This window comes from Polyodon spathula, chromosome 13 (assembly GCF_017654505.1).
Source record: "Polyodon spathula isolate WHYD16114869_AA chromosome 13, ASM1765450v1, whole genome shotgun sequence".
Taxonomy (NCBI): domain Eukaryota; kingdom Metazoa; phylum Chordata; class Actinopteri; order Acipenseriformes; family Polyodontidae; genus Polyodon; species Polyodon spathula.
In genome coordinates this window covers 7,782,972-7,809,578 of record NC_054546.1, presented here as the reverse complement: position 1 = coordinate 7,809,578, position 26,607 = coordinate 7,782,972, and the positions used below count along the sequence as shown (strand labels likewise).

At 45.1% G+C, this 26,607-nt stretch overlaps 1 protein-coding gene across 9 annotated transcripts in view; it reads left to right on the top strand.

Moving 5' to 3' along the window:
- LOC121325500 (inactive ubiquitin carboxyl-terminal hydrolase 54-like) overlaps positions 1–26,607 on the top strand; it is a 58,894-nt gene that overhangs the window by 25,546 nt on the left and 6,741 nt on the right. For 3 of the 9 annotated variants that reach the window (XM_041268017.1, XM_041268018.1, XM_041268024.1), the window contains exons 4-20: positions 6,788–6,880; positions 9,187–9,321; positions 11,357–11,470; positions 11,585–11,667; positions 12,550–12,655; positions 12,892–13,038; positions 13,322–13,471; positions 15,245–15,413; positions 15,840–16,010; positions 16,764–16,940; positions 17,188–17,719; positions 17,925–18,052; positions 18,218–18,376; positions 19,163–19,282; positions 22,513–22,678; positions 24,632–25,629; positions 26,425–26,549. In XM_041268017.1, coding sequence (XP_041123951.1) covers positions 6,788–6,880; positions 9,187–9,321; positions 11,357–11,470; positions 11,585–11,667; positions 12,550–12,655; positions 12,892–13,038; positions 13,322–13,471; positions 15,245–15,413; positions 15,840–16,010; positions 16,764–16,940; positions 17,188–17,719; positions 17,925–18,052; positions 18,218–18,376; positions 19,163–19,282; positions 22,513–22,678; positions 24,632–25,629; positions 26,425–26,549 — 3,573 coding nt within the window. Of the gene's footprint in view, positions 1–6,787; positions 6,881–9,186; positions 9,322–10,715; positions 10,831–11,356; positions 11,471–11,584; positions 11,668–12,549; positions 12,656–12,891; positions 13,039–13,321; positions 13,472–15,244; positions 15,414–15,839; positions 16,011–16,763; positions 16,941–17,187; positions 17,720–17,924; positions 18,053–18,217; positions 18,377–19,162; positions 19,283–22,512; positions 22,679–24,631; positions 25,630–26,424; positions 26,550–26,607 lie in introns of those variants that run through there. The other 6 variants (XM_041268020.1, XM_041268019.1, XM_041268023.1 and 3 more) reach the window with 6 other exon arrangements.

Sequence of the window (26,607 nt, the reverse complement as noted above, 5' to 3'; positions counted from 1 at the left end):
ATAACGTTTTGTTCACTAAATTGTTCTCTGGCACAAATCTGTGACAAGAAGAAGGTCTTTACATACGCATAAAGCAAAGTTGCATGGAGATTCACCAAAAAAACAAAAATATTATCGAGGTCTTGCTATTCTATACGTTGTAAAACAAAGCCAGCAACACGTTTGTATTCTGTGTGACACATCCCAACGTTACCAAGCTCATATACAGTTTTGAAGATTAAATGCCATATTTCTAAAGCATTTTCTGTCAAGTTCACTGGACTGTTTCGAAAAGGAAAAACTAAATAAAAGTAAATAATAATACAAGATAAATGGTGACCTGCGCATAATAACACAGATTTTATTATTATTAATAATAATAATAATAATAATAATAATAATAATAATAGTGTTGCACTTTAAAATACTTAGTTAAAAAAGGATCAAATATGGAATTTGTGAAGAAACACAATTGAGATTGCAGTAAGCTGTATATATATAAATGTATAACAATAAAATAATTTTGTTGAAAATATCGGTTCAACTGTACTACTATTGTCCAGCTGTCTTCTGACAGATGAATCAGACTACTACTACTGGTACCACGAAATAAAAAATACTACGACTACAACTGTACAATTTCTACTACTAATAATGATGACAATAAAACTGTTGGATATATAAGGATGTTCAAGAGTGGGATGGGAGCGGGACTGGGCAGAGAGGGAGGGGAATAAGGAAAAGCAGCTGCTTTGTGCTGTGCCAGGGGTTGTTTAGTTTAGATTCTGCTTTTTTTTTTTTTTTTTTTTTTTTTTTAAAAGGTGAACTCCAATGTAATTCTTTTAAAATACGTATCTTTGGACATACCTCTTGTGGCATAATTTAATTAACAGGAAGGGACATTTATAGATACATGGAAGTTAAGGCAATGAACAGAGAAGGTCAGTTTCGTTTAACGCATCTTCAGTGATGATTTAAATAGAAATGGATCTGCTTGCATTTTATAGCTTCACTCAGACTCCTACCCAGACTTTGGTATCGTGACGGTATGGTGATGCGTATTGTAGGGTGAACAGCGCATCGTTGCTGTGGTGCTTGGCATCTGCAGTGATGTTGAGCCCTGTGGTTCACCTCTTCAGGACCCAGTGTACGCCTATCCTCTTCCTGCTGCTCTGCAGTGATGTGGAGCCCTGTGGTTCACCTCTTCAGGACCCAGTGTACGCCTATCCTCTTCCTTCTGCTCTGCAGTGATGTGGAGCCCTGTGGTTCACCTCTTCAGGACCCAGTGTACGCCTATCCTCTTCCTGCTGCTCTGCAGTGATGTGGAGCCCTGTGGTTCACCTCTTCAGGACCCAGTGTACGCCTATCCTCTTCCTGCTGCTCTGCAGTGATGTGGAGCCCTGTGGTTCACCTCTTCAGGACCCAGTGTACGCCTATCCTCTTCCTTCTGCTCTGCAGTGATGTGGAGCCCTGTGGTTCACCTCTTCAGGACCCAGTGTACGCCTATCCTCTTCCTGCTGCTCTGCAGTGATGTGGAGCCCTGTGGTTCACCTCTTCAGGACCCAGTGTACGCCTATCCTCTTCCTTCTGCTCTGCAGTGATGTGGAGCCCTGTGGTTCACCTCTTCAGGACCCAGTGTACGCCTATCCTCTTCCTGCTGCTCTGCAGTGATGTGGAGCCCTGTGGTTCACCTCTTCAGGACCCAGTGTACGCCTATCCTCTTCCTGCTGCTCTGCAGTGATGTGGAGCCCTGTGGTTCACCTCTTCAGGACCCAGTGTACGACTGAATTTCAGTACGCCTTCATTTCAATCCGATCATCTTTTAAATGACTTCATGGTTCTCCCAATTCTGAGTGTTAATCATATTCCTTAAAGCGAACAAAATTGCCTGGATAGCAATTATTTTAATATAATAATACGGCCCCCCTTTGTTAATAGTAACGTCTGTCTGTCACATTACATGATGAATATGGTAACTGCCTTAATTTTCCATCTTCAACAAGCTTTTATCATACACTCCTCTCCTCCTGTAGACACTTCAGCTGCACTGTAATCTCAAATTTCTACAAATCTAATTGTAAGGATCCTCTGAATGTGTCTGTGCTGTTTCATTTTTTTTTTTTTTTTTAATATTTGGTTTTGTGCATTTTACTTTCACCAGAATTGGTACAAATTGTGGATTGAGTTTCCTGGAATCTGATGGCATGTGAAGATTCCAAATGCATTCATGTTACATTTCATTTTTTCTTATTTAAAATTATTGTAAAACTAAATCTAAACCCGTCTGGGTCTAAGAGAGCAGTTTAAAAAGAAGGATCCTTTCCTCCCGTTTTGCGTTTTCGCAGACAGCAGCAAACACTCCACACAGACTCGCGATCCTCGTGGTAACCTGTTATTTTCTCTGGTAATGCCTGTTAATTAGAGTGAGGACAATTAAAACAAAAATTAAAAAGTTAGGTTCAATTCCAAAGGTAGTAATTACTGTTAATCGTATACCAGAGACCTGAAAAAACAGCTCGCGATTGGCTCACACTGTCTCATCTGTGGCAGCCAATGAAAGCAACATCTGGGATAAACAGCACAATGAAAACTTAGAGGTTCCCCGGCAGAATCTTAAAATGATTCAAATTAAAAATGCGCATTCCAGACCCCCCAAAGATTTCTACAGGGGATAAGAGGTGCTGAAAGCTTGACCCTGTGCTGTTTAGAGCGTTTATAGCAGCTGCTGTGCAATGGGAGTCTTATTTCCATGTGTTTGTTAGGTTTTTACATGTCTGCTTAACCCGTTTCCCTAGAAGTATGAATCCCGGTCACAAGTCCCAGTGGTTCCAGTATATCTCTCCAGCTGGGTTTAACCAGGCTCGTAATACCCCTGGCAAGGTTCCACACAGGCCCCGTGAAGCTGGTCTGTCGGTGCCAGACACATCCTTCATCGTTAATGAATTAGCCGTGTGGAGGATGTTTCCCACCACTTCCATATGCTGCATCAGTGTGGGCCCGACACCAGTGCTTGCAGAGCGTTGCAAGCCAAGTGCTATTTAGTCTGGGTATTATATGGGCAACTGCTGTTTAGGAATGACTTGCTGTTTGAAAAGGAGGTTGGGGTAGTGGGGGGTGGCTCTACTGCTACTGCCTTTTGCTGATCATTTCTCAGTATTGCAGGCAGCGTCTTTGACAGCATTTGAACTTGATACCCAAAGTAAGGATTTAAGAACATAAAACAAAAAAGAACATTGTCAGATATATACAGTATGTTAGCTGTGGTGTTTATACAGTGTAAGTCCCAAGTAATGTAGTCTTATACTACAATAAATGTTGTAGTAATTAATTTAAAACCAATAATATCAATAAACCTCTGATGTTTTACAAGTGTGCCAATGATATCGCAAAACAGTGTGCTTTAAATGCATTAAAAAAAAAAAAAAGTAATTAAATTTAATATAAAAAAAAAAAAAAACCTTCTCGAAACTCATACTCTACCAGGTGAGCTAAAGGAGCAGACACTCCAGTCAAGCTGGCTTGAGTGCCGTTGATTTATTTAGTTTGGTAAAAATGACAAGTGTCAGTGTGCGTATGTGTGTGCATGAGCGCGTGTGTGCGTGTGTGTACACTCCAGTACTTTGACCTTTGGTGCACTCTGCTGGTTCCCAGCAGGGCTAGAGGGAAAGATTTGGCTCATGTGCTTTGGGATGTTTCATTGTGTTTGTATGCTGTGACAGTGATTGAAACAGATTACATGGTTGCTGTAGCTGTGGCCTTTCCTGGGCGTGTGTGTGTCCGTGTGTCTGTCTGGGATGGAACATGTGGGATTAGTCTGGGAAAGTATTTTTGGTTCAGTTACGTTGTTTTGGGAAGTGTTGCATAGCTCAATATAAACTAATTATCCGGTATTACAGTACAGGGGCGACCCTATTGTTTGAACAGGAGGGCTTGGCTGTCCAGCGGCTAAAGAAAAGGGCTTGATACCAGGAGGTTCCAGGTTCAAATTCCAGCTCCACCACTGACTCACTCACTGTGTGCGACCCTGAGAAAGTCACTGAACCGCCTTCTGATCCATCCTTCGGATGAGATGTAAAAAACTGAGGTCCTATTGTAAGTGACTCTGCAGCAGCAGTTGTGATGCATAGTTCACCCCCTAGTTTCTGTACATTGCTTTTAATAAAAGCTAAATGACTAATTAATAATAACATAATAATTACTGAAGCCAAGCTTCAAAGCTTTTTCAAAGCTGCATTAATTCCACCTGTGAGCAGCACCAGAAGCTGCGTGCCTGCGAAGGTGCTCCGCAATTACTGCCAGTGCACTGTGAGACAGCCTGACTTTAGGAGTGGGGCTGTCAGGAGAGCGGTGACAGCGTGCACCTGCACTCAGACAGCTGATCACCCCAGCCACCCTGCTTCCAGTGGAAACACAGGCTGTTCTAGTAAGTGAAACAGGGCTGGGTGTAGGCTCGCACCCTGGGTCATGCACAAAAGAACCAGGCCACTTTGCAGGAGTCATTTTAGAGCCTTTTTTCAGAAGCACCTTGTTGCTGACTGTCTTGTTACTCTGTTGGTGGCAGGCATCTCCAGAAGCATCAGCCGTTGCTGGTTTACTGGTGTAACAAGATTTCACTTTTTCTTGGAGTGGCCCTTCTGCTCCCTGTCTGTCAGATTTACGACATGTTGATTGTGTGTCTGAATCTAGTGTGTCGAGTCAGGGCTGTTATTCAAGAGGAACAGGTTCACCACAACCACAATCCGTCACCAGTGACTTCCTCCTTCCTAAATCCTTTTGGGGACTAGCTTTGGGTTCTGCTGTGCCTTTTATGGTCACCCCCACCCCCCCCCAATTCAGCTAGTGTTACCGTGTTGCATTTTCTTCGCTGTAAATTGCAGGTGACGAGTCAGAGGAGCCAGATGGAGGGTAATTGATGGCTTGGCAATGCAGGTGGTCCTGTCTCCTGTGTGTGTGTGTGTTGTAATCTCCTTAGCTTGTTGCTTCTGCCTTCAGAACATTAGGCTGAAAAATGAACTTTTCTGTTCTATCATCATGATGATGTCAACTTCTTGGTGCTTTTAAGTCCAGATCTTCTTCTGTAATGCAGCCCACTTGAATACCATTAAGACAGTTCTGAAAAAGAAAAAAACTGGCTGACATAATAATGTTATGAACAGGGTGGGGAAAAAATAAAAACATGCTTGCATTTAGAAGACAGGTGGTTAGCCACAGAGCTTAGGAGCACCTCTGACATCAGCAGGGGCAGCCTGGCCAGGACTTCTTTTTCTTGGCTTGTGATCTGCTCAGATCTCACTAAGCTAAGCAGCAGAAGAAGCCGGGTCAGGCCTGCTCAGTACTGCTTCTTGGATTGTGTCTCTGATCTGCTTGTGATCATCTTAATTGTTCTTGTTGAAAGCTGTCTATATAAATATATATTGAACAGCATCTCCTATGCATTTTTCTGTGCTTTTGATAGCTTGTGCAATCATAAACATGTATGGATGGGCTTTAGGGCATAAAGGCATTTAATACCGTGTGCTTATCTGACATCTTCCTTACTGTTGCGGGGGTACTATGTGTAAGACAGCCACGTATTGGTAGCCCAGCTTTTATAGCTGCTCTCAGGCGAGTGGTTGTGTAAATAGAGTCTTGATGAAAAGTCCTCTCGTGCCCTTAAATAATCCAGCTAATGCAAAGCTTAAATTGACATTGCAGACTCGGATCTGCCCACTGATACGTGAGAAACTTGAGCCTACAGTCTAACTAATATCACAGTAAAACCCTGAGTGGCTCAGTAGCAGTGGGAGTGCTGTTTACTCTGGTTAGCCCAACGGGTAAGGGTCTGCCTCTTGTTTGTACAAACTGACAGGTTAAAGCAGAGTCACAGTGCCAGGGAACTGCAGCCTTCACCGATGTGTTGCAGATACCAGGTCTAGCTAACACAGTGTGGGGGTGTTCGGAACAGGATGACTTATAACAGGGCTCTTGTTGGTTGATGCACTGCCACTTCACATCTCCACACACTCAAGAGAAGCATTGATTCTTAGGCGAGAACTGATTTCACCAGCTGATATACCGCCTGCCTGCCTCTCTTCTGCTGTGCATACCTCTACAAGGATTTCAGTGGGCTGTACAGTACTGAATCTACAGTGCGATAAATTGCTGTGCAGTGCTGTATTGCAGCAAGCATTTAATAAAAAAGTGGGTGTCCAGAAACTCACTATTCCAAAAGCAGTGCAATCTACCAGATGAGTCTAGTGAGGCTGAAACAGGCAATATGCTGGTCTTACTGTGTCACGGGAATTCCAACAACGGTTTGCAAGGCAAAAAGACTTCTCATTGAGGAGACTTTCTGGGGTTGATATATACAGCAGCAGGGAGTGCTGTACTGGAAGCAGGTATTATATTGGGTTTATCAAAAGCATTTTAAACTTTTATTTTTTGCCTCTTTTTTTTTTTTTTAAACATGCGTCATTCTTTTTAGTACGGACAGCCTGTGTATTGTTTCCCCCTGTATTGTGCTTCGTTAAGTCTGGGCTAATTGTATTATTTGAATGTCAGGGAATTCCGATCCGGCTGGGTGAGTTGTGCTTTGGTGTTGACACATTATGAATGACACATTTATATATGACCTTCAGAGAGACTGATATAGTGTACGGTATTACAGCAGTAGAGCGCAGTCTTCAGCGAGAGATCTGAATTGCGAGTCGCTCTGCATGTCGAGGTGGCCACTTCATGAATGCAGTTTACTGTGGTATTGTAAATGAGAAGTGAAAGAAATGGTAAAACAAAGGCGTGATTATTCCTGTCCTGGCCTCTTCTCTCACAGGTTCTCTGGCACCTGGATATTTTCCGCAGGAGTTTTCGGCAGCTGACCTCTCACAGGTGCATGGAGGACTCCTGTATATTCTGCGCGCTCAAGGTAATGTATACTGTGGGAGTACTGCGTGCTGTTCTGCTGCAAAGACTAATGAAATAACCTTTGCAACTCTTCAAGAGCAATTTTTATTTGAAATCATTGATGCCTTGTTTTTTCCATAACTTTAAAAAGGGTCTGCCTTTTTTAAGAAGTATTTGTTGGCAGGTATTAAATAAATCTATTTATGAATGCGTTTGTTTCTAAACAAGAACAGCTTCCCTTTCCTTGCCAGTACCAGCCGACTGTATTTAACTTCCAATCGGAAGCAAATTGTTCTCTCGCCTGGGGCACTGACTTTATGTGTGTGTGTGTGTGTGTGTGTGTGTATATATATGTGTATGTGTGTATATATTATATGTATGTATATATATATATATATATATATATATATATATATATATATATATATATATATATATATATATATATAGTTAATTTGATCACGACAGGTTCTACATTAAACAACGCTATCAGATTGATACTAACATGGGGGGGTGGGGTGGGGTGGTGGTAATTATGTAAGTCCATATGTCACATTTTATGTAATAAGAGGTCTGCTTCTCCATCTGAACAAGCTCTAATCTGATTTCATTTTCCCATGCTTTAACCATGCGTGGAACTGCATATTCTACCACAGCCAAAACAGCATTTTACCTTTTTGTTTTTAAGTAAATGTTTTCTAGCAGTGATGTACAGTAGACTCCAGTAGTGAAAAGGGAAAGTGGGTAAACTTCCTTTTTGGTGTTCCAGGCCAGGCAGTGGCGTGGCTGGCACGGAGGGTGTGCTGAGACGACCGTGGCAGATTACAAGCATGTCAGTCGTGGTGATCGTGCAGAATAGGGGGTTAAAGGCTAATCGGAAGAGATTGTGCCCATCATTAAATGTGCCAAGTTGATTTATATAATACATTGGAACATGCCTTGGCTTTAACCCTTAGTATAGCCAGGATCTGCTTATCACAGGAGAGTGGAGCGCCTCTGATTGTGCCTCAAGCAGTCATGCATTATTGAGGACAGTGTCCATGTCCCCGACTCTGCTGCTATGTTACAGTCAGACTCATTGACTTCAAAAGCAGGTCGGCCCGGTCCCAATTGACTTCCAGCCAGCCAGCCAGCCAGGCTGCCATTCCTTTAGAAACTCCCTTTAAAGGAGATGGAATGGAACAGCACTGAACACGGTTACCTCGTCATCTTCTCACCCCTCTGACTACCGTTTACATTGATTTCAATCAGGGTGTGCAAACAAAGCCAATATAGAACTGTCAGGACTAGGGTTTCGTTAAATTGGTCCCTAGTACAGTCATATATCTCTGTCGTGTCCCATGTAAATATATTAGCTGTTATGAAAATTTGTGGTTACTTTTCACACAGATTCATAAAACCAGTTTCTCTTCAAATGCATGAGATCTTGTTCTTTAGCTGTTTCCTGCCCTCGCTAATCCCTGTCTGTCTTTCATATTAATCCATGTCTAGCTGAAAGGATATTTTTACGAATACCTGTTTAAATGAGAATCCCTTTTCATCCAGACCTGCTCACTCCAATAATGTTAGGTATTCAGAGATTAGTGCCAACTGGAGTCCTTGACAAGCAAGACAAATCCAAAGTTAAGCACCCTATAAAAACTGGCTTTAGTGGTGGTGGGTCCAGTTTCTTTAAAACCGCTTTGACCATGAGAACAGACGTTTTATTTTGAAACGTCGCCTCCAGTTGGTTAACAGGCTTGCAGTGACTGCACGAGATCTGTAAACTTGGACATGTTTAAGTACATCAAAAGCATTGCTCATGAAATAAATTGGATCAAAGCTGGATGTAATTAATTGGTTAGCAATGCATGAGATATATTAAAATGACTCCAGCGAGGTCCCAAGTTTGCAATACGTTGTCATTGGACCAATAAAACAGTGCTTCCAATAAACTGGATCAACACAACTTCATGCTGACTGACTGTAATATACATCATATGAAGGTTATTGAAACTTGGGGAAGCTGTCTGTCTGACTATCTGTCTGTCTGTCTGTGTCTGATAATGCCCTGTTATCCCTGATAAAAGTTCATCATAATAAAGCATTGCAAAGTTTAATAAAGCATAGTTAAAAATAGTAAAGAATAAATAGATATGGTAAAGTACATTAATAAACATGCAAACCAGGGTAAACTACACATATTCTACTGAGAAAAGCACAGTAACTGCAAAAATACTGTGAAGAAATACCACGGTAAACTCTAAAGGGATAAAGGAAACCCCAGGGGACAGCTCTTGCCTCCTGTGCAGTGTGTTGACCCCTCTCCTGTCCTGTCCTGTGTTTCAGAGCATCTTTGCGCAGTTCCAGTTCAGCAGTGAAAAGGTGCTGCCCTCCGACGCTCTGCGCAGCGCCCTGGCCAAGACCTTCCAGGACGAGCAGCGCTTCCAGCTCGGCATCATGGACGACGCCGCTGAGTGCTTCGTAAGCAATACTTCGCTCTCCCTCCACTTCTCAATCACCGCGCCCTCTCTTTATAAAGCGGCCTTTATGTAGCAGAACTGGTTATAAGGTGCTAAGGTCTTGGCCTAATCCAATTCCCCTGGCACTTTGATAACTTCAAAACTAAATCTAAAAATGGAAGACGCTGTGGCGCTAGCCGAGACATGCATGCCATCTCTGTGTGTCGGTTTCTTATATTTGACCTCATACAACAGCCCTTTATGCCGTGGAACAGGTTACAAGACAATATGGTCAAGGATCCCTTTTGCCCCTCAATCCCATTCCACAAGCACTTTTCCCGATTGCAGCGTTAAAGAGGGAGCACTGCACAGGGCTCCCCCAGCTGCTCGTGCAGTAAAAGCAAGGGTGCTGAGTGAGTCGTGCCATTGGGAGGTTGCCTGCTTGAATCCTGGTACCGCCAAGTTGCCAATCCTGGTTAGTCAGAGTGTAGGCGAAGATTGAATCAACGCGGCCAGAGTTTGCTTAGTACAGCTCAGCCAAATAGCAGTCTGTAAACTATTTTATATCACTGATATTCAGTTCAGGGACAGTGCTATCCGTGTTGCACTGACCCCTTTCATGTTATTATTTATTACTGTGACTTCCCTGATGTAGCATGCTTTGTTAGTAACATATGAGAGCCACAGTCTAAGAACCTCTCTTGTGCATTTCGGCGTTGGATTTTGTAAGCAGACGCTTGTGTATTATTAATACACCTGCCAGAGGCAAAGGAATGACAGCAATAACACATGACAGGGCAAATACGGTCCAGTATCCTGATGCCTAGGGGTGCTGTTCAGAATGAGAGCTAAGTTGAACTGCCAGGCCTGCAGATTTTAAACCATATTCAAACACTCTTGGTTTTCAACCTTTTTTTAAAACTGTACCCCTTCTGTCTGTAGGTTTCAGCTCCAAGTACCCTTTACAATTTTCACTTTACTGAATGCTACCACAGTTGCAATAAAAGGTAGAATAATCTGATTAACATATTTATTAATCCTCGGTTTTTTTAATATGTAATTTACGTCACAACAGTTTGTGACTGACAAACTGCTGGTTTTGGACATAATACCAAACAGTAATTCCTAAAACTTACAAGAATTACAAGTTTGGGTATGCACAGAATCAAAAGATAGTACCTGGGAATCTCTTTGGAAACACATGTATTCGCTCTTTATTCGGCAAAGTTATAAATAATCCAAAATAGTCTGCATTGTAAATGTTTATCACCTTGCCATTTACCTCCCATATCAAAATTGCCACTGCTGCTACTAAAATGCAGCTGCTCCTATAAATAAAACAAAAACTGTGAAAGTATGAATATTGTGATTTATTTGTTTTCCAGTTCACTGATTTTAGTATTCAATCCTACAATGAGTTGAAAACTGCAAAGCTCATGTGCAGCACAGAGCACTCTGAGCAGAATTCTCCAAGGGCAGAATCACTGGACACTGCTGCACCCACCCTCATGTCAGAGTGGAAATCACGCAGGTGGATGATAATGTTGAAACTATAGTCAGACTGTAAAATGAAATATTTATGCACAGTGGTTAAGGGGTAATATGTAATACTGTTAAAAACATTTTTTTTCCTTTTTTCTTTTACTTTCATGTTTATGTTATTATTTCCGAATTGTCCTGCATACCCCTATAACCCTTAGAAGTACCCCCAGGGGTATGCTTACCCCTGCTCTAGTGTGTTATTGCTCTTATAAGATGCCCCCCTCACCCTACCATGTCCCAGTGAATTGGTTGTCAAGTGACTCAGGCTGTGGTTCTGAAAGTTCCAAGCTGTGTTGATGTGGTGACATATCTGCACAGCTTGGAACACTTATTTGCCAGTGAGATTGCTCCCTATATATCTTGCTATTTAGCGAAATCGTAAAGACTGAATAAGTGAATTGTCCTTGAGTTAACTAGATTGATTGTGAATTACAGACGGCGGGCTGACTTATTCTCTCTCTCTCTCTCTCTCTCTCTCTCTCTCTCTCTCTCTCTCTCTCTCGTGTTTCCTGCAGGAGAACATCCTGATGCGCATTCACTTCCACGTCTCAGACGAGACAAAGGAGGATATCTGCACAGCCAAGCACTGCATCCCTCACCAGAAATTTGCCATGACCCTCTTTGAGCAGGTAAACCAGGACGCCCCATTCCCCCCTTCAGTGCTGCGCTGTCCTGGGAGCTTGTATGTGTTACAGGGTGTGTGTAGTGTGTGATGCTCATGAAGCTCTGTGTTTCCTCTGCAGTGCGTGTGTAACAGCTGTGGGGCCACGTCGGACCCCCTGCCCTTCATTCAGATGGTGCACTACATCTCTACGACCTCGCTGTGGTGAGTCTGTCAGAGCTTTTACAACATCAACTCCTCGAGACTTTTTAGAGGGACCTTCTCTCCACTCCCCGTACCCTCCTCATTTCCTCCCCCTTCCCTCCCCTCCCCTCCTGTCCTCTTCCAACCCCTTCTCTCCCCTCGCCTCCCCTAACCTTTGGAAGTAAGGATAGGGCAATCACAAATTACAAAGAGAAACTGCACTGCAGTGAAGTGAAACGGTTCTACACTTATGGGAAGTAGCAGATACGTCCCCTCCTCGCAAAAAATAGAAAATGTGCTCTATTTGCTTTTAATAAAAAAAATTAAATAAAAAAAATCATGTTTGTACATAAAAGAAGTAATTTGCAAAGAAAGTTTCCCCTAGTTTGAGTTTGAAGGGCAGATTAGATATTATGTAATTAAAATCATTGTGTAATTCGCATGTAGGGGCAAGGCTGCCACAGGGCTGTGTGTGTGGGTGTGTGTGTGTGTGGGTGTGTGCGTGTGTCTGTGTGTGTGTGTGTGTGACACTTTTAAAAAGGTTCATGTCAATTATATACAGAGTAAAGGGCAAAAATCATGAGGGCAACAAGGAGAACTGTAGTTACACCTACAGTCCTAGGTGGCCTTGCAACACAGTAATGAAAGTTTCTAAGTGTTTGGTGGCTACCCTTAATTTGAGTGTATTTCTCGCACACTCTTTGCTGTGTCAGGCAGGCTCTCAACTTGATTAGAGGGAGCCACCAAGCACTCAGAAACATGCAGGTTATTAAACCAATATAAAAAACAGCAACATTGTAAGTGTAGTTGCTGCTAATAAATGGTGTAGTTGTTATACAGGCATGCGGAGGTTCAGGTCAGACACAGTGCAGCTTTGAATCCCGTTGTTTTTGTGTATCCCAGTAACCAGGCAATTCAGATGCTGGAGGGCAGAGAGAAGCTGACTCCAGACATGTATGGAGAGCTGCTCCGCAACGCCAGCACCATGGGGGACCTGCGCAACTGCCCGGTGAGTCCAGGAGCTGGGGGGCAGAGAGCAAGAGAAGGAGGAGGGGGCGGAGAGAGGGGGGGGGGGATCAGTACTTTTTCTTGGCTTGTGATCTGCTAAGATCTCGGAAAGATAAGCAACAGCAACAGCAGGGTCAGGCCTGGTCAATAAATAATGTTTGTAATGGCAGTGCTCCTCTCTCTCGCTCTCTCTCCCTCTCTGCTCACACTAACTCTCCCCCTTTCTCGTTTGTTCAGAGTAAATGCGGAGAGAAGCTGCGTATTCGTCGCGTCCTCATGAACTCCCCTGAGATCATCACCATCGGCCTGGTTTGGGACTCTGACCACTCCGACCTGGCAGAGGACGTCATCCACAGCCTGGGCACCTGCCTGCGCCTCGGAGACGTAAGAACAGCTTCCCCATCCTTCCCCTTCCCCTTCTCCACTCCTCTCCTCGCAGCTCCTGCCTCTTCCCTTTTCCCTTAACCCATACCCATGGATCATTAGCAGGACAGCAGTTATTGCCAAAAATATTTGATTATAATACAATACTTAATATAATCTTCTCTCCCCTCTCTTTCTCCCTGTCTCTCCCCCTCTCTCTCTCTGCCCCCTATTGACTTATCGCCCTGTCTCTCTCACTCTCTTCCCCTCTCCTTCTTCTCCCCCTCTCTCTCCCTCTCTGCAGCTGTTCTGCCGGGTGACGGATGACAAGGCAAAGCAGTCAGAGCTCTACCTGGTGGGCATGGTGTGTTACTATGGCAAGCACTACTCCACCTTCTTCTTCCAGACCAAGATACGTCGCTGGATGTACTTCGACGACGCGCACGTCAAAGAGGTACTGAGGGGGAGGGGGGGCACAGGGCACTGTGGGAGGCTCAAGCTGGAGGGCAGGAAGAGGGGAGGAGAGAGGAGTAGGGGTGGGGGAGGAGAGAGACGGCAAGATTTATTACTGGCATCACAAGCCTTTCACATCCGGATGCCTGGGTCGAATTTGACTTCCGAGGTTACAGTTGAAGTTAGTTTGGTAAGTTGTTTCAAGCTAGCCTCCAGACACACGGACAGTAGAGTGGGTACCCGTGTAATCCACACCACAAAACAGAATCTGCTCAATAGGACACAATCTAACTGAGGCTGAATGGCCGGCAGGCAGGGGGTGTTCAGGGCAGGATTGTCTCTCTCTTGCTGAGCTGTGGCTTTCGTGGCACCATCAATAGCAAGAACCTGTAAACAGTAATGTTAGAAAAAAAAAAAAAACATAACATATTAAAAAACTTAACAAACTAGCATAATGATGGTAACGCTGCAAAAATACTGTCTTCGTCTTTTTATAAGGGTCTGTCTGCATTCCTGACCAGGGCAACAAGAAGCTCAGGTCAGCTCTGCCAGCTCCCCGAGAGAGAGCTTTCCTGGCAGGGGTTAGCTTGCTAATGGTGGTGAGGTTCTGGATCCGGGACAGTGCACATAAAGCAGCTTTCAACGCTAAGCCAACACACCAGCTTTACAAAGGGATGAAAAACAAGAAATCCCCCCCCCCCCCCCATTGTCTCTCTATCTGTGCCTCCTAGTGGTAGGGGAGGGGAGGGGAGGGGAGGGGCAATGGCTGAATCCATCTCTCCACTAAACTCGCTCTGCTGTCAAAACAGTACATTGTCTCACTTCTGACCCATTTTAAGGCTGAGCGATCAATCCCATCCTCTTATGCTATTATTTTAATATTAACTGGAGTGAAAATCAGTTGTATGGCTGGTAAATGTGATTAATAGAAGTGTGATAATTCAGAGATGGAAATAAGACTTATTGCATAGCAGTTTCACCCATTCCAGGTTTTAATACAAGCTTGATTTAGCCACAGTGTATAGCTTGAACTTGCAGTAAAATCAGGAATGGATCAAACAGCTAAGCAGTGGGAGTCATTTCCATCCCTGAGTGTTGTTGTTATCAGGAGCTTGTGTCTCATTGATTGCCATTACATTCTGGCAATTGGTGCATTTCAATGTGGTGATAATAAGAGGGGTGACTAACAGGGTGCATACAGGTTTATTTGAATGAGAAACAGAAAGAATGCACGTGAATGTACATTCAACACCAATGTATTGTTTTTTTTTTTTTTTTGTAGTATACAGCAGCCCCACCTTGTGGCCTAAATATAAACTACAGGATTTCTCTAACTCCGTTTTTGTTCAAAATTTAGTTACATCTGTTATGTTTTAGGGTCATGTTGAGCAAAGTGCAGAACTGCGTGTCTAGTTGAACCAGGAACCATTTTGATGAGATTGGAATTTAACAGCCTGCCTTGATTCATACACGTTACTTTTCCATCGTTTGATTTGAGTGTTTCATCCACATTGGAAGCAATGGGCTGGTAGGGGAGAGTTTGGTTTTCTACCATGGCAGATTAAGTGTCAGCAGTTCACATTATTGTCTTCAGTTCCTGACACTTCATTGTCCAGCTCTGCTAAAATTGGGGATGGGACCATTTCTGATTTTATCATGTGTTTAATAGTTTGTTACTTATACATGGCTAATCAAGCTTGCAGCAAAACCTGGAATGGGTGAAACTACTATGTAGTAGAAGTCTTTAATTGCCTCCTTGTTGTTCTCCCTGCAGATCGGCCCCAAGTGGAAGGATGTGGTGTCTCGCTGTATCAAGGGCCACTACCAGCCCCTGCTGCTGCTCTACGCTGACCCAAGAGGCACGCCAGTGTCATTGCAGGACCTGCCCTCTCAGATAGACTTGCATCACTACAATAAGGCCTACTATGACAGCGAGGACTCGGGTACGAGTGTGTGTGTGTGTCTTTCTATGTCCCTCTTTGTCTATCTGTTAGTGCGGCACAAAATAATTATTGGGTTATTGGGATTGATTCAGGAGCTGCCAATCAGGTGACGGTCATTGCTGTTGATCTGGGGTTATTTTACCATTCAAGGTGAAACAAATGAAGAATCAGCTGCTTGGATATTGTGATGATTGCTGCTTTTCTTAGACTATGCGGATAACAACAGTTTCTTGTTTCACTTGGAATGGCAGATTGGCCCAGTCAACACCAATGACTCGCCTGTAGTGAGCTTGATCCAAACAATGGAGTAATCGGTTTGTGCAGCTCTATTGTCTGTCTTTGTGTACTGCACCACTGAAACAAATGTTCTGTGACTCTTTGACGACGATGTTGGCAGTCATGATGATGATTGCTGCTCTCTCTCAGGCCGGGAGCCCTCCATCTCCAGTGACACTCGCACAGACTCCTCCACAGAGAGCTACAGCTTTAAGCACTCCCACCACGAGTCCATGGCCAGCCACTTCTCCTCTGACTCCCAGGGCACTGTCGTCTGCAACCCCGAGAATGACACAGCATCTCAGAGCAGCGTGGACACGGGTAACACTGACACACAGAGCAGCGTGGACACGGGTAACACCGACACACAGAGCAGCGTGGACACGGGTAACACCGACACACAGAGCAGCGTGGACATGGGTAACACAGAAATACACACACTGACACACAGAGCAGCGTGGACACGGGTAACACCGACACACAGAGCAGCGTGGACACGGGTAACACTGACACACAGAGCAGCGTGGACACGGGTTACACCGACACACAGAGCAGCGTGGACATGGGTAACACCGACACACAGAGCAGCGTGGACATGGGTAACACAGAAATACACACACTGACACACAGAGCAGCGTGGACACGGGTAACACCGACACACAGAGCAGCGTGGACACGGGTAACACCGACACACAGAGCAGCGTGGACACGGGTAACACCGACACACAGAGCAGCGTGGACACGGGTAACACCGACACACAGAGCAGCGTGGACATGGGTAACACAGAAATACACACGCTGACACACACAGCAGCGTGGACACGGGTAACACACAGATTAAACGCACTCTAATAAACACACACTCTGACACACTGTCACGCAGAGCAGTGTAGACACAGGTAACACAGAATTACACACTGACACACAGAGCTGTACCTATGTATTCCAATACACGCACAGCTTCAGTACTTTCGAGAGATTCTCACGCTGTCACACACACAATATCTTGGTTTTGAAGTTAGACCATGTTTCCATGAGGAGCCATAGTCAGTGTTCCCCATGTTCTGTTTCCAGGGCAACTGACTGACAGTGAGTCGTCTCAGCACTACCTGCCCAGGAAGGGTGGGACTATAGACAGGAAGGGCGGGGCTGGAGACAGGAAGCACAGCTTGAACCGGTTGAGACGATTTGATGAGCGCAGTCGAGCAGTGAGGGGGGACGAGGCGTCATCAGCAGGGTACCACAGCGAGGGTATGAGGGGGGGGGGGGAGGAGTGTGTGTGCGTGGCCGCTCCCTTCTGTCATTTTGGATGCCAAAGTGGTTCAAACTGCTCTGCAACTGGAGTCTTAGTCTCACTGGATGTAAAACCTAGAATGAATCTGTAAACTATTTTAAATGATTAAGAACTTTGTAATTTAGAGCTACCCAAATAATTCCAGTAGGTCGTACTTTCATTTAAAAGATGCATACAATATGGTCCGTTTTTTTGTATATACAGGCGAGACCCTGAAGGAGCAGCAGGTGCCCCGCACTGCCCCCAAGCCCTCGATCAGTCGGCTGAAGGAGTTCAAGGAGACCATGAGCAGCATCATCCACAACCGCACGCTCCCCAGCCCTGCCTCCTCCTGCAAGGGGGGCGTGGCTGACTGGGAGGTGGAGAGCACCAGCAGCGAATCGAAATCCAGCTCCTCCGGGGGGCGGTACCGGCCTGCCTGGCGCCCACGCAGAGACGCGCTGAACATCGACAGCCTCTTCAGCAGGGAGAGGCGCCGACAGGCAGGCTACACCCAGCTGGGAGCTTCCATGGCCCTGCACGAGGAGAGCGCAGAGGAGCCCCCCGGAGTGGGGCCAGCGCCACCAACCCCCCTCGGCACAGCCAAGCCCCCCCCTCCCCAAATCAGAGGCCTGGACGGGGGGACGAGGTTCATTCAGAGGATGGAGAGCGGATACGAGAGCAGCGAGAGGAACAGCAGCAGCCCTGTGAGTCTGGACCTGCCCCTGAGTGAGAGTTCCACTGCCAGCTCATACAGGTGAGAGGAGGGGGAGGGAAGAAGGGAACAGCCCTGTGGGTCTGGAGCTGTCGCTGAACCAGGGGAAGGGGGGAGCTCAAACAAGAGAGGGAAGAAAGAAGGAAGAGAGAGGGAGGAGGTAAGGGAGGTTAGAGGGAATAGCACTGTTCTTCTGAGTTTGCTCTACCTATATTGTATTCCCTGTAACCCTCTGACTGTCCTGCAGGGAGGCAAGTTCTAAGAAGCTGCTGAGCTCCGGCCCGTCCTGGAGGAGTATCCCCAAATCCAAGAGCAGCAGCACCCTTCTGCAGGGGCTGAGGAGCCAGCCCTGGGGGGCCAGCCAGGCCAGCCTGGGTAAGAGAGAGAGCCACATCACTGTACACACCCCCATAAACACTTCCCTACATACACACACACACACACACACACACACACACACACACCAATTTACTCACGCTCAGCCCTTCTGCAGGAGCTGTGTGTGTTCTATCTTCTCTGTTTCTCTCTCGGTCCCTGCAGGGGAGGGGCGCAGTGAGCTGGACGAGCTGCAGGAGGAGGTGGCTCGCAGGGCCCGGGAGCAGGAGCTGCAAAGGAAGAAGGAGAAAGAAAGGGAGGCGGCCATGGCCTTCAACCCCAGACCCAGCAAGTACATGGACCTGGACGAGCTGCAGAACCAGGGTAATGGAAGAGGGGCTGGGGAAAGGGGGGGGTGAGAGCTACAGAACCAGGGAAACGGGACAAAGGAGGGGGGGGGGGGGAGAGCTACAGAACCAGGGTAACAGGGGAGAGGAGAGGGAGAGCTACAGAACCAGGGTAATGGGACAAAGGAGGAGGAGAGCTACAGAACCAGGGTAACGGGAGAGGAGGGGAAGAGCTACAGAACCAGGGTAACAGGGAAGAGAGGAGGGGGAGAGCTACAGAACCAGGGTAATGGGAAAGAGGAGAGGGAGAGCTACAGAACCAGGGTAACGGGAGAGGAGGGGGAGAGCTACAGAACCAGGGTATCAGAGGAGAGAGGAGGGGGAGAGCTACAGAATCAGGGCAACATGGGAGAGGGGCCCGGAGTTTTGTTGGGGTTATTCCCTGTGGGTTATTAGTGTTTTACCCTGTCCTTTGTGTGTTGTTGGGGTTGTGCCCTGTTCCCTGTGGGTTGTTGGGGTTGTGCCCTGTCCTTTGTGGGTTGTTGGGGTTGTGCCCTGTCCTTTGTGGGTTGTTGGGGTTGTGCCCTGTCCCCTGTGGATTGTTGGGGTTGTGCCCTGTCCCCTGTGGATTGTTGGGGTTGTGCCCTGTCCCTTGTGGGTTGTTGGGGTTGTGCCCTGCCCCCTGTGGGTTGTTGGGGTTGTGCCCTGTCCCCTGTGGGCTGTTGGGGTTGTACCCTGTCCCCTGTGCATTGTTGGTGTTGTGCCCTGTCCCTTGCCCCTGGCTGTGCTGTGTTTAAAGCCCTGTTTGGTGTGTTATCCACAGGGAAGAGTGACCGCTTTGAGAGGTCTCTGCAGGAGGCAGACTCGCTGTTAGAGCAGTCTCTGCGGCTAGAGCAGGGGGAGGACTTGGCTGCAGCACTGTCTGTCTGTAACGAAGCTGTGTGTAAGTAACCCTAACCTGCCTCTACCTGCTACTGCTCAACTACTACTACTGTACTACCACTACTGCTGTGATGAGGCTCTTGTTAACCGTGTATTTGCCTGTGTGTGTCTCTGTGTTGTGTGTCAGCACATTCATAGGGTGTATGGGGTCAAAAAAGTGATTGAAAAACCAGACAAAACCTACCTTAAGGACATAGGTCATGTTTGAACACGTTGTGAATGTAAGAGAAAAAAAGACACTTTTAGCCCAACTTTCATTATTATGTTAATCTGCATGCCCCTCTGGAGTGTAGATTAGTACATCTACGCTGTATGGAAGTCCGTGCAAAGTCCTCATGAACACTATGAACAAACTCAGGGGTGCGTTCACGAGTGTGTGTGTGTGTGACCTACACTGAAACCAGGACTCTAGTTGAAAGGGATTTAAACTGTCTACTTTTCCCTAATCATTAATTTCCACTGTGTGGAAGTTACATGGGAGAAAGGAGATCTCTTCAGCAGAGGCATGTGATGGAATAGTTAACAAGCATGTCAGTCAATTAAATGAGCTAAAGCAGAAACTGCACCATGTGAACATGTGGAGCAAGCTGTCCTGGAGACTGGACCAGAGTATTGACGTGAATGTTGGAAATGCAGGGTTAGACATTAGCAGCTACCAGGCTACAATCCAGTCCTGGGTTTAAGAACTTCAGAACCCTTATCAAAGTTCCCTATAGTAAAAACACAGCAAAGTTTTATAAATCACAGTAAAAGCACAGTAAAGCATAGGGAAGCATTGTAAAGCACAGAGAGGTCTGGTAAAGAATAGGGAAGCATTGTAAATAACAGCGAGGTATGGTAAAGCATAGGGAAGCATTGTAAAGAACAGCCAGGTATGGTAAAGTATATTAACCACCCAGCTGCCTGTTTATTTTGGCAATTTCCATGTTAAAAATACAAATTTTTCATTCTTAGCACTCAAATAAGCAATTTGGACATTTTTCAAAACTATATTTGCTTTTTTAAATACACTTTTATTGTGATTATGAAATACAGTATTTCAATAGATCATAAATATCAAAATAACAACAATGTGTTTACAATTGTAGCATTATAACAGAGATCACAACATAGCCATTTTTTTTCCAATGGAAGCATTATAGAAGTATAAATAACATTCTTTACAATGGCAGCATTATAATATAACATTATATTGCTTGTGCAGGCATATCACTTTTTAGAAATAATTTTTTGTGTGATAGATTTCAAAGCAGATGCACTTCAAACCCTCATCAATGCTACGTCTTTATCTAGCACATATATACAATTAAAAACTCGCTTTGCATGTTTTCAGTCACATCATGCACAGTTATCATCCCCAGTTTCAGGCACAGATGTATAGCTCTGTTTTATGAATTATTATTGGTACCAAACCTGACAAGGCTTCCTTACAACCTGTAACACCAACAAATAAATAAAGAAGTAGATACACAGGCATCCTTTTTTCATTCTCAGCTGTGTATATACACACATTTCTGAGGGACGTTAAAAAGACGTGTTAAACTTTGCAGATGCACTGCACCCTGTTCTCATGGGGGTGACAGCTAGGTGGTTAATAAGCATGGCAAGCCAAGGTGCAGTATGGTAAATGCATATTATAACCATGGGAGACATGCTAAAACTGCAAAAATACCTTCGTAAGCTCTTAAGGGAACTCCCAGAGAGAGAGAGAGAGCGCCTGCTACCTGCCTGTGCCACCTCTGCACACATGTTCCTGTTAGATATACTTCTGACGCTCCGTAACAAGCCTCTTTTTATCTCAGCAGCCCAGACAACTCCCTTCAGGTAAATGAGGAGCGACCCTACTCCAGCTCCTGTATTTCCACTCCTGTGACTGAGTGAGGAGACTCAACAGGGACACACTAACAGACTCAGGTTCCAGCCTGGGCCCTGGTTATTTGGGACTGTGTGTGCCTGCCTGGCCTCTGCTAATAACTGCTCACGCTGCAATGAGAAGAGGCTGTTGGTGTTAGAATCAGAATCGCAGGATTATAATTATCAGCTGTAGGTAGCTGAACACCTGCTTGCACTGTAAAAGTAGAGGGAGTTAAAAGACCAAACTTGAAATCACCAGTAATTTAATATGTATCACACATGCTGGAGTTGCACTTCATATGTAGCATCCAGCTACTTTTTTCATAGTTTTCATTAATAGAATCTGTAGCAGCTGCAGTCAGAACTGCCAATGGAGCTGTTCATGCAGGATTTCACTACCTGCTGCAACCACTAGAGGGGGCGCCAGGCTACAGAGCATTTTTTGAGAACATATTATTGTAAACAGTAGTTCATAGGAAATCTGTCTCTATTTTTATATGTTTTAATTGTACATTCTTTTGTGATGCAGCATGAACTATTGTTTCAACACTGCAGGTGTGTATACAGGTGTAGGAAACTCCACTCCAACTGTCACACAGTTTTTGTAGTGTAGGAAATATAACTGCAGCCCAATAAACTAAGATGATATGCAGATATTTATTTTTCAGTAAAAGGCACTTAGTAAGCCTGGGGTAGCCTTTCTGTACTGTTCATTTACCATGTACACATTTAAACTTGTACAGGCTTGATGTAAATATATAATGACTGATGTTGAATGGAAGAGGGGAAGATGATGTCACCATCATGTTGTGCTTGTGCACCTTGTAACTGAACTGAACTTTTCTAGCTTAAGAGAGTTGGTGAGGACTAGCTTGAAATTATTATTATTATTATTATTATTATTATTATTATTATTATTATTATTGGCTTTGCAGCTTATTTGATTTCACATTTCGTATACATGTGTGTTATGTTTTGTTTTCATCCTGCCCTACATAGCCCCCTTTTTAAAATTGTTTGTGAACTCTATATGGTGCGAGAAGTGCATGCATTATATAGTAGATACATAGATAGGAAACTAGTCATGATCTAGTTATACATGCAGTAACCAGTGGGGATACACTAAACACAAAAAAGAACAAATAAGTAGAAGTGTGGTGCCCCACACGCCTCTCTAACACCCTCACACGTCTAACCCATGGAGAGACGCACCTGTTTGGTTGTTTGATTTTTTTAAATTTATTTTTTAATACTTTATAACATCTTATATTTTGTGTGCGTTTTGTACATTTGTTCCATGCACTCATAACTCAGTCCTCTTCTGCTTTTTTGTCCTTTGTTTTTCTATTTTCTGCTTTTGTTTCCTTTGCATTTTAGCTAAACTAAGACTTACCATGCATGAGGGCAGTGCTAACACTCATAACAGGACAATGGCTGATAAGAAGCTGCAAAAGTGCATGAGGAGAGCTCGAAGCCTACAGCAGCGCATGCAGCCGCCAGAGCCGTCACGGCCACACGAGGGCGCTGTGGCGCAGTCTGAAAGGTACCTGCACTGTGTCGTCTGTGTGGAACCTAGCCCGGTCTCACAGGAGACCCTGGAGGGGTAACGGGCTCTTCAGAACCAATAGGCTGTCTGTCTGCACTCCTAAAGAGATACTATAGAGAACAGGGAGGGGTGATTGATTTCATACATGTATGGTACAGTGTCCTGCTTCTGTCACGGGCTAAACCAAGAGTGTCTCAACTGCCTGCTGTAACTGTGCTGAGAAGTGTGCTCAGAGCTGGTTTAATGGAGCTAGCCCACAGCACTCAAATCTGCAGGGAAAGTATTTCTATATGGGACTAGTGCTGTAGCAACCCATTATCCCATCATTCCATTATCCCATCATTCCATTATTCAGATTTAAGTCTTCACAGAAATCAGGTGCTGACAATCCGGTGAGGGTCATTGATGTCAATCACGCTAATTTACCATTCCAAGTGAAACAGGTGAAGAGCGAGCTGCTTGGATTTGTGATGGTTGCTGCTTTTCTTCATCTCTGCAGAGAACAGCACTCCACACAAACCCAAGCAGCCGTTTCCTCACTTGTTGCACTTGGAAAGGCAAATTAACCTGATCAACACCGATGACCCTCATCTGTGGAGAGCTTGGTGTGAATAGGTTCATGCAGCACTATATGTAAACAACAAAGATGAGTGACAATATGTAATTGGAAGAGGAAACAAACATTAAGGGCTGCATGCTGTAGAAGCTACTGTCCTTAGCAGTGGTAGTACCAATAGAGTTTTGAATCTCGCAGCTCAAACAGCATACAACCCAAACACTTAACTGGTCTGAGAGCTTAACCCTAGTCAGGGGCTCTAAGGACACCCGTGTGAACTGGGTGATTAAATCTGTCCAGACTCTTCCAGACCCCTCAAAGAAAGCCGGTTTAAACCAATGCACAGTTTGATGCACAAATGTAAACGTTACTATAAAGAGGTTCTTTCCATTAACAATAAGCTCTGTATCGCTGTAGTCCAGTGGAACGGCTGAGCTGGCTACTTACCCATGAACAGGTTAGTTCACGATTCGATACTTCAACAGTTCAGTTACGTATTGCTTCTCAAAAATAGCTTTCGTCTTAAATTCAAATTCAGTAGTGATGCGTGTATTAAAATCGCCACCAAACGACGTGACAACCCGAGTACACAAACAGCAATGTGACTCGCTGCCAAGAAAATCATCTCTGCCAGATCTCGAATCGCCATGACATACAGGCAGCCATTTTCAAAGAAACATCATTAGCTTTCTGAGGAATTCAAAGAGAAGCTTTTACAATTTCAGTTTTTCTAACAAACACTACAGCTGATCAGGCCCCAATATTTTATGACATGTAAAGCGATACCACAGTTCACAAATTGGGAGAAAAACAGGTGTGAGTAATCACGACTGGAAATGATAAGCAGCACATAACTGTAATGCTCTGTGTGATAGCAGACGGCTGTATCTTTGTAAATGCATATTTATATGATGTTTTATTTTTTCCTCAAATTGAGGATGGGAAATTTGGGCTGCATTTTAATTTCAAAGGGCTGCATTGGTAATTCACAGGTTTGGCAGGCATGATGACAAAAAATTGTACTGTGCAGTCCTGTTCAGGATGCTTTATTCTAATTCACTGCTGTTGATATTTCAATAAATAAATGAATATGTCAGATAGCAAAGTACTGAGGATCCAAATCTGGAACCAAAGCAAACAGGTTTTAGAAGAAGTAACATGCTCACCTCTGTAACGTGGCGATGGGTTGTCTTCTCCAGTGCAGATCTTTGATGCGACGCTGTTCCAAATCGTTTAATTGAACCAATATTATGAACATCCTTTTTAAAAACATTTCTATTTGACCTGGCTAAACCTGGAGTGGAGGGATGCTGTAATGTGTTTATGTGGGTAGCCTTATCTGTATTACATGCCGCAGCACTGACACCTCTCCCCTCCCTCTCTTGCTCTCTCAGTGAACAGCCTATCCCGTTCCAAGTACTGCTGACATCATGCCGGGAAGAGGTTCGAGACTCCAATCAGGAAGCAGACTCCTCCTTCCCTTTCCCCGTCCCCTCGAACCTCCCTCACCCATCCTCCTACCCCAGCCAACCTGCTTCCAGGGGCAGCTGTGAGCATCTGCCGCCTCCCTCCAGCCCTGGGCACTGGCAGAGGCAGAGAGCTTGTGGGGGAGACTCCATGAACTGCTGGGACAGCGCAGAGCTCTCCGACGTTACCCAGCTACCCGGCACTCTGGCACGGCCCATTCACAAACACAATGCCCTGTCCCTACCTAGCCTGCCCCTGGAGAGCAGGCTGAGGCAGGGCAGTGAGGGGGAGGAGGAGGAGCTGCCTCTGCCCCCCCCTCACCCTTACCAGAGCTCCTTCCACTGCGACTTACCTCACACCCTCACAGTCCCCTTCTCCACCTCCCATTCCACCAGGCCCACAGCCGAGCACAGGAGTCCCTTACCTCTGGAAAAGAGAGAACATGCACCCCAGGGGTACCCCAGCTGGGCCACGTGCTCCCCTCACTCCCCCCGTATCCCACACTCCCCCAGGTCTCCAGTGAGGCGGCAGACACCCAAAGACCCCGACCCTCTCCTCATCTCTAGTCCCAGGCTGGCTCCCTTCCCCTCTTCCCCTCCTGCTCCTCCCGCCCCTACCCACAGGATCTGGTCCTCCTGCAACCTGGACAGGCCAGATGGGGCAGACACGCCCTTCTACACCCCACCAAGGCACTCTAATTCCGTGCCTAGCAAGCCCTCCCCCCGTCACCCCCCCTGTCTTGCCATGCCGTTGGATCGATGGGCAGAGAATGTCTCACGACACTACAGCTCCCAGAGGGACCGCCCATCCTCCCCCCCTGACGAGGAGCTGTCGGAGCTGGAGTGTCTGTACCAGGCGAGTCTGCAGGCTCACAGCAGCTCCAAGGCACTGCAGGCCCCCGGTCAGCAGGGCTGTACTAAGCCAGGTATGGTATAGTAGGATCTCGAGACAAATGGCTTCATTCTCAAAGCTCTGAACTTTAGTTGTCATTAGTAAAATGATCAGAAATGGAAAACAAACAAAAAATGCACTCACTGAAGTTACCAAACCAGAAATAAGCAACTCAGGACTTTTAATGCAGATGGTCTCAAGTGGATTCTTACTAATTTTGTACTAATTGTACATGGTGTTTTTTTTTCTCAAAACGTTTTGAAAATAGCATTGAGAATCTGGATTTCAGAATAAAATTCAATTTGTTATAGAATGATTACTTTTAGTATTAATACATTTCCATTGTGTATTTTATAGTTCTGGATGACAGTCTGAGCTTGTATGTGTGTGTGTGTGTACAACGTAGTAGGGCTGTGTAGAATAATTCCCTTTAAAATAGTCCCTAAAATGTTGTGGCCTTCCAAGACACAGACTATCAGGAGACCCCTGATACTACAAGGTGTGCTCATATTTTCAGAGTAATTCCTTTTGAGAGGTTTTAGATTTTTAGGTATTGATAAAATAGAATAAAACATGTTAATTATGTAACATAAAACGAAGCACTCCCCAAATTCGCTTCCTATCACCTTTTAAAAATCAGTGTTTGAAGTTATTTGACATTGATTGGTACTCAGTTGTAAAGGTGAGGGAAGGGCAGCTTGTTGGAAAATTGACATAATAGGCTAGTTTGGTTTAATACTGCAAAAAAAACTTCTTAAATGTTTGCTCTTATTTTCTCAAATCACTGTTTAAACTAAAACAATGTCTATGAACTCTCTGTCCGTTTCAGTTTCCAAGGCAACAGCCATGACACGGAAGCTGTTATCTGGAGTGACCTTACCATGCCGATCGAAGACCCCTACTGCGGAGATTGAGAGGAAAGCGTACAGCAGCTCCCCCACATACACTCCCACGGTAAACAAACCCTCTGTCTGTGTCTGTCTGTCTGTGTGAATCTTTATGCAATGTCTGT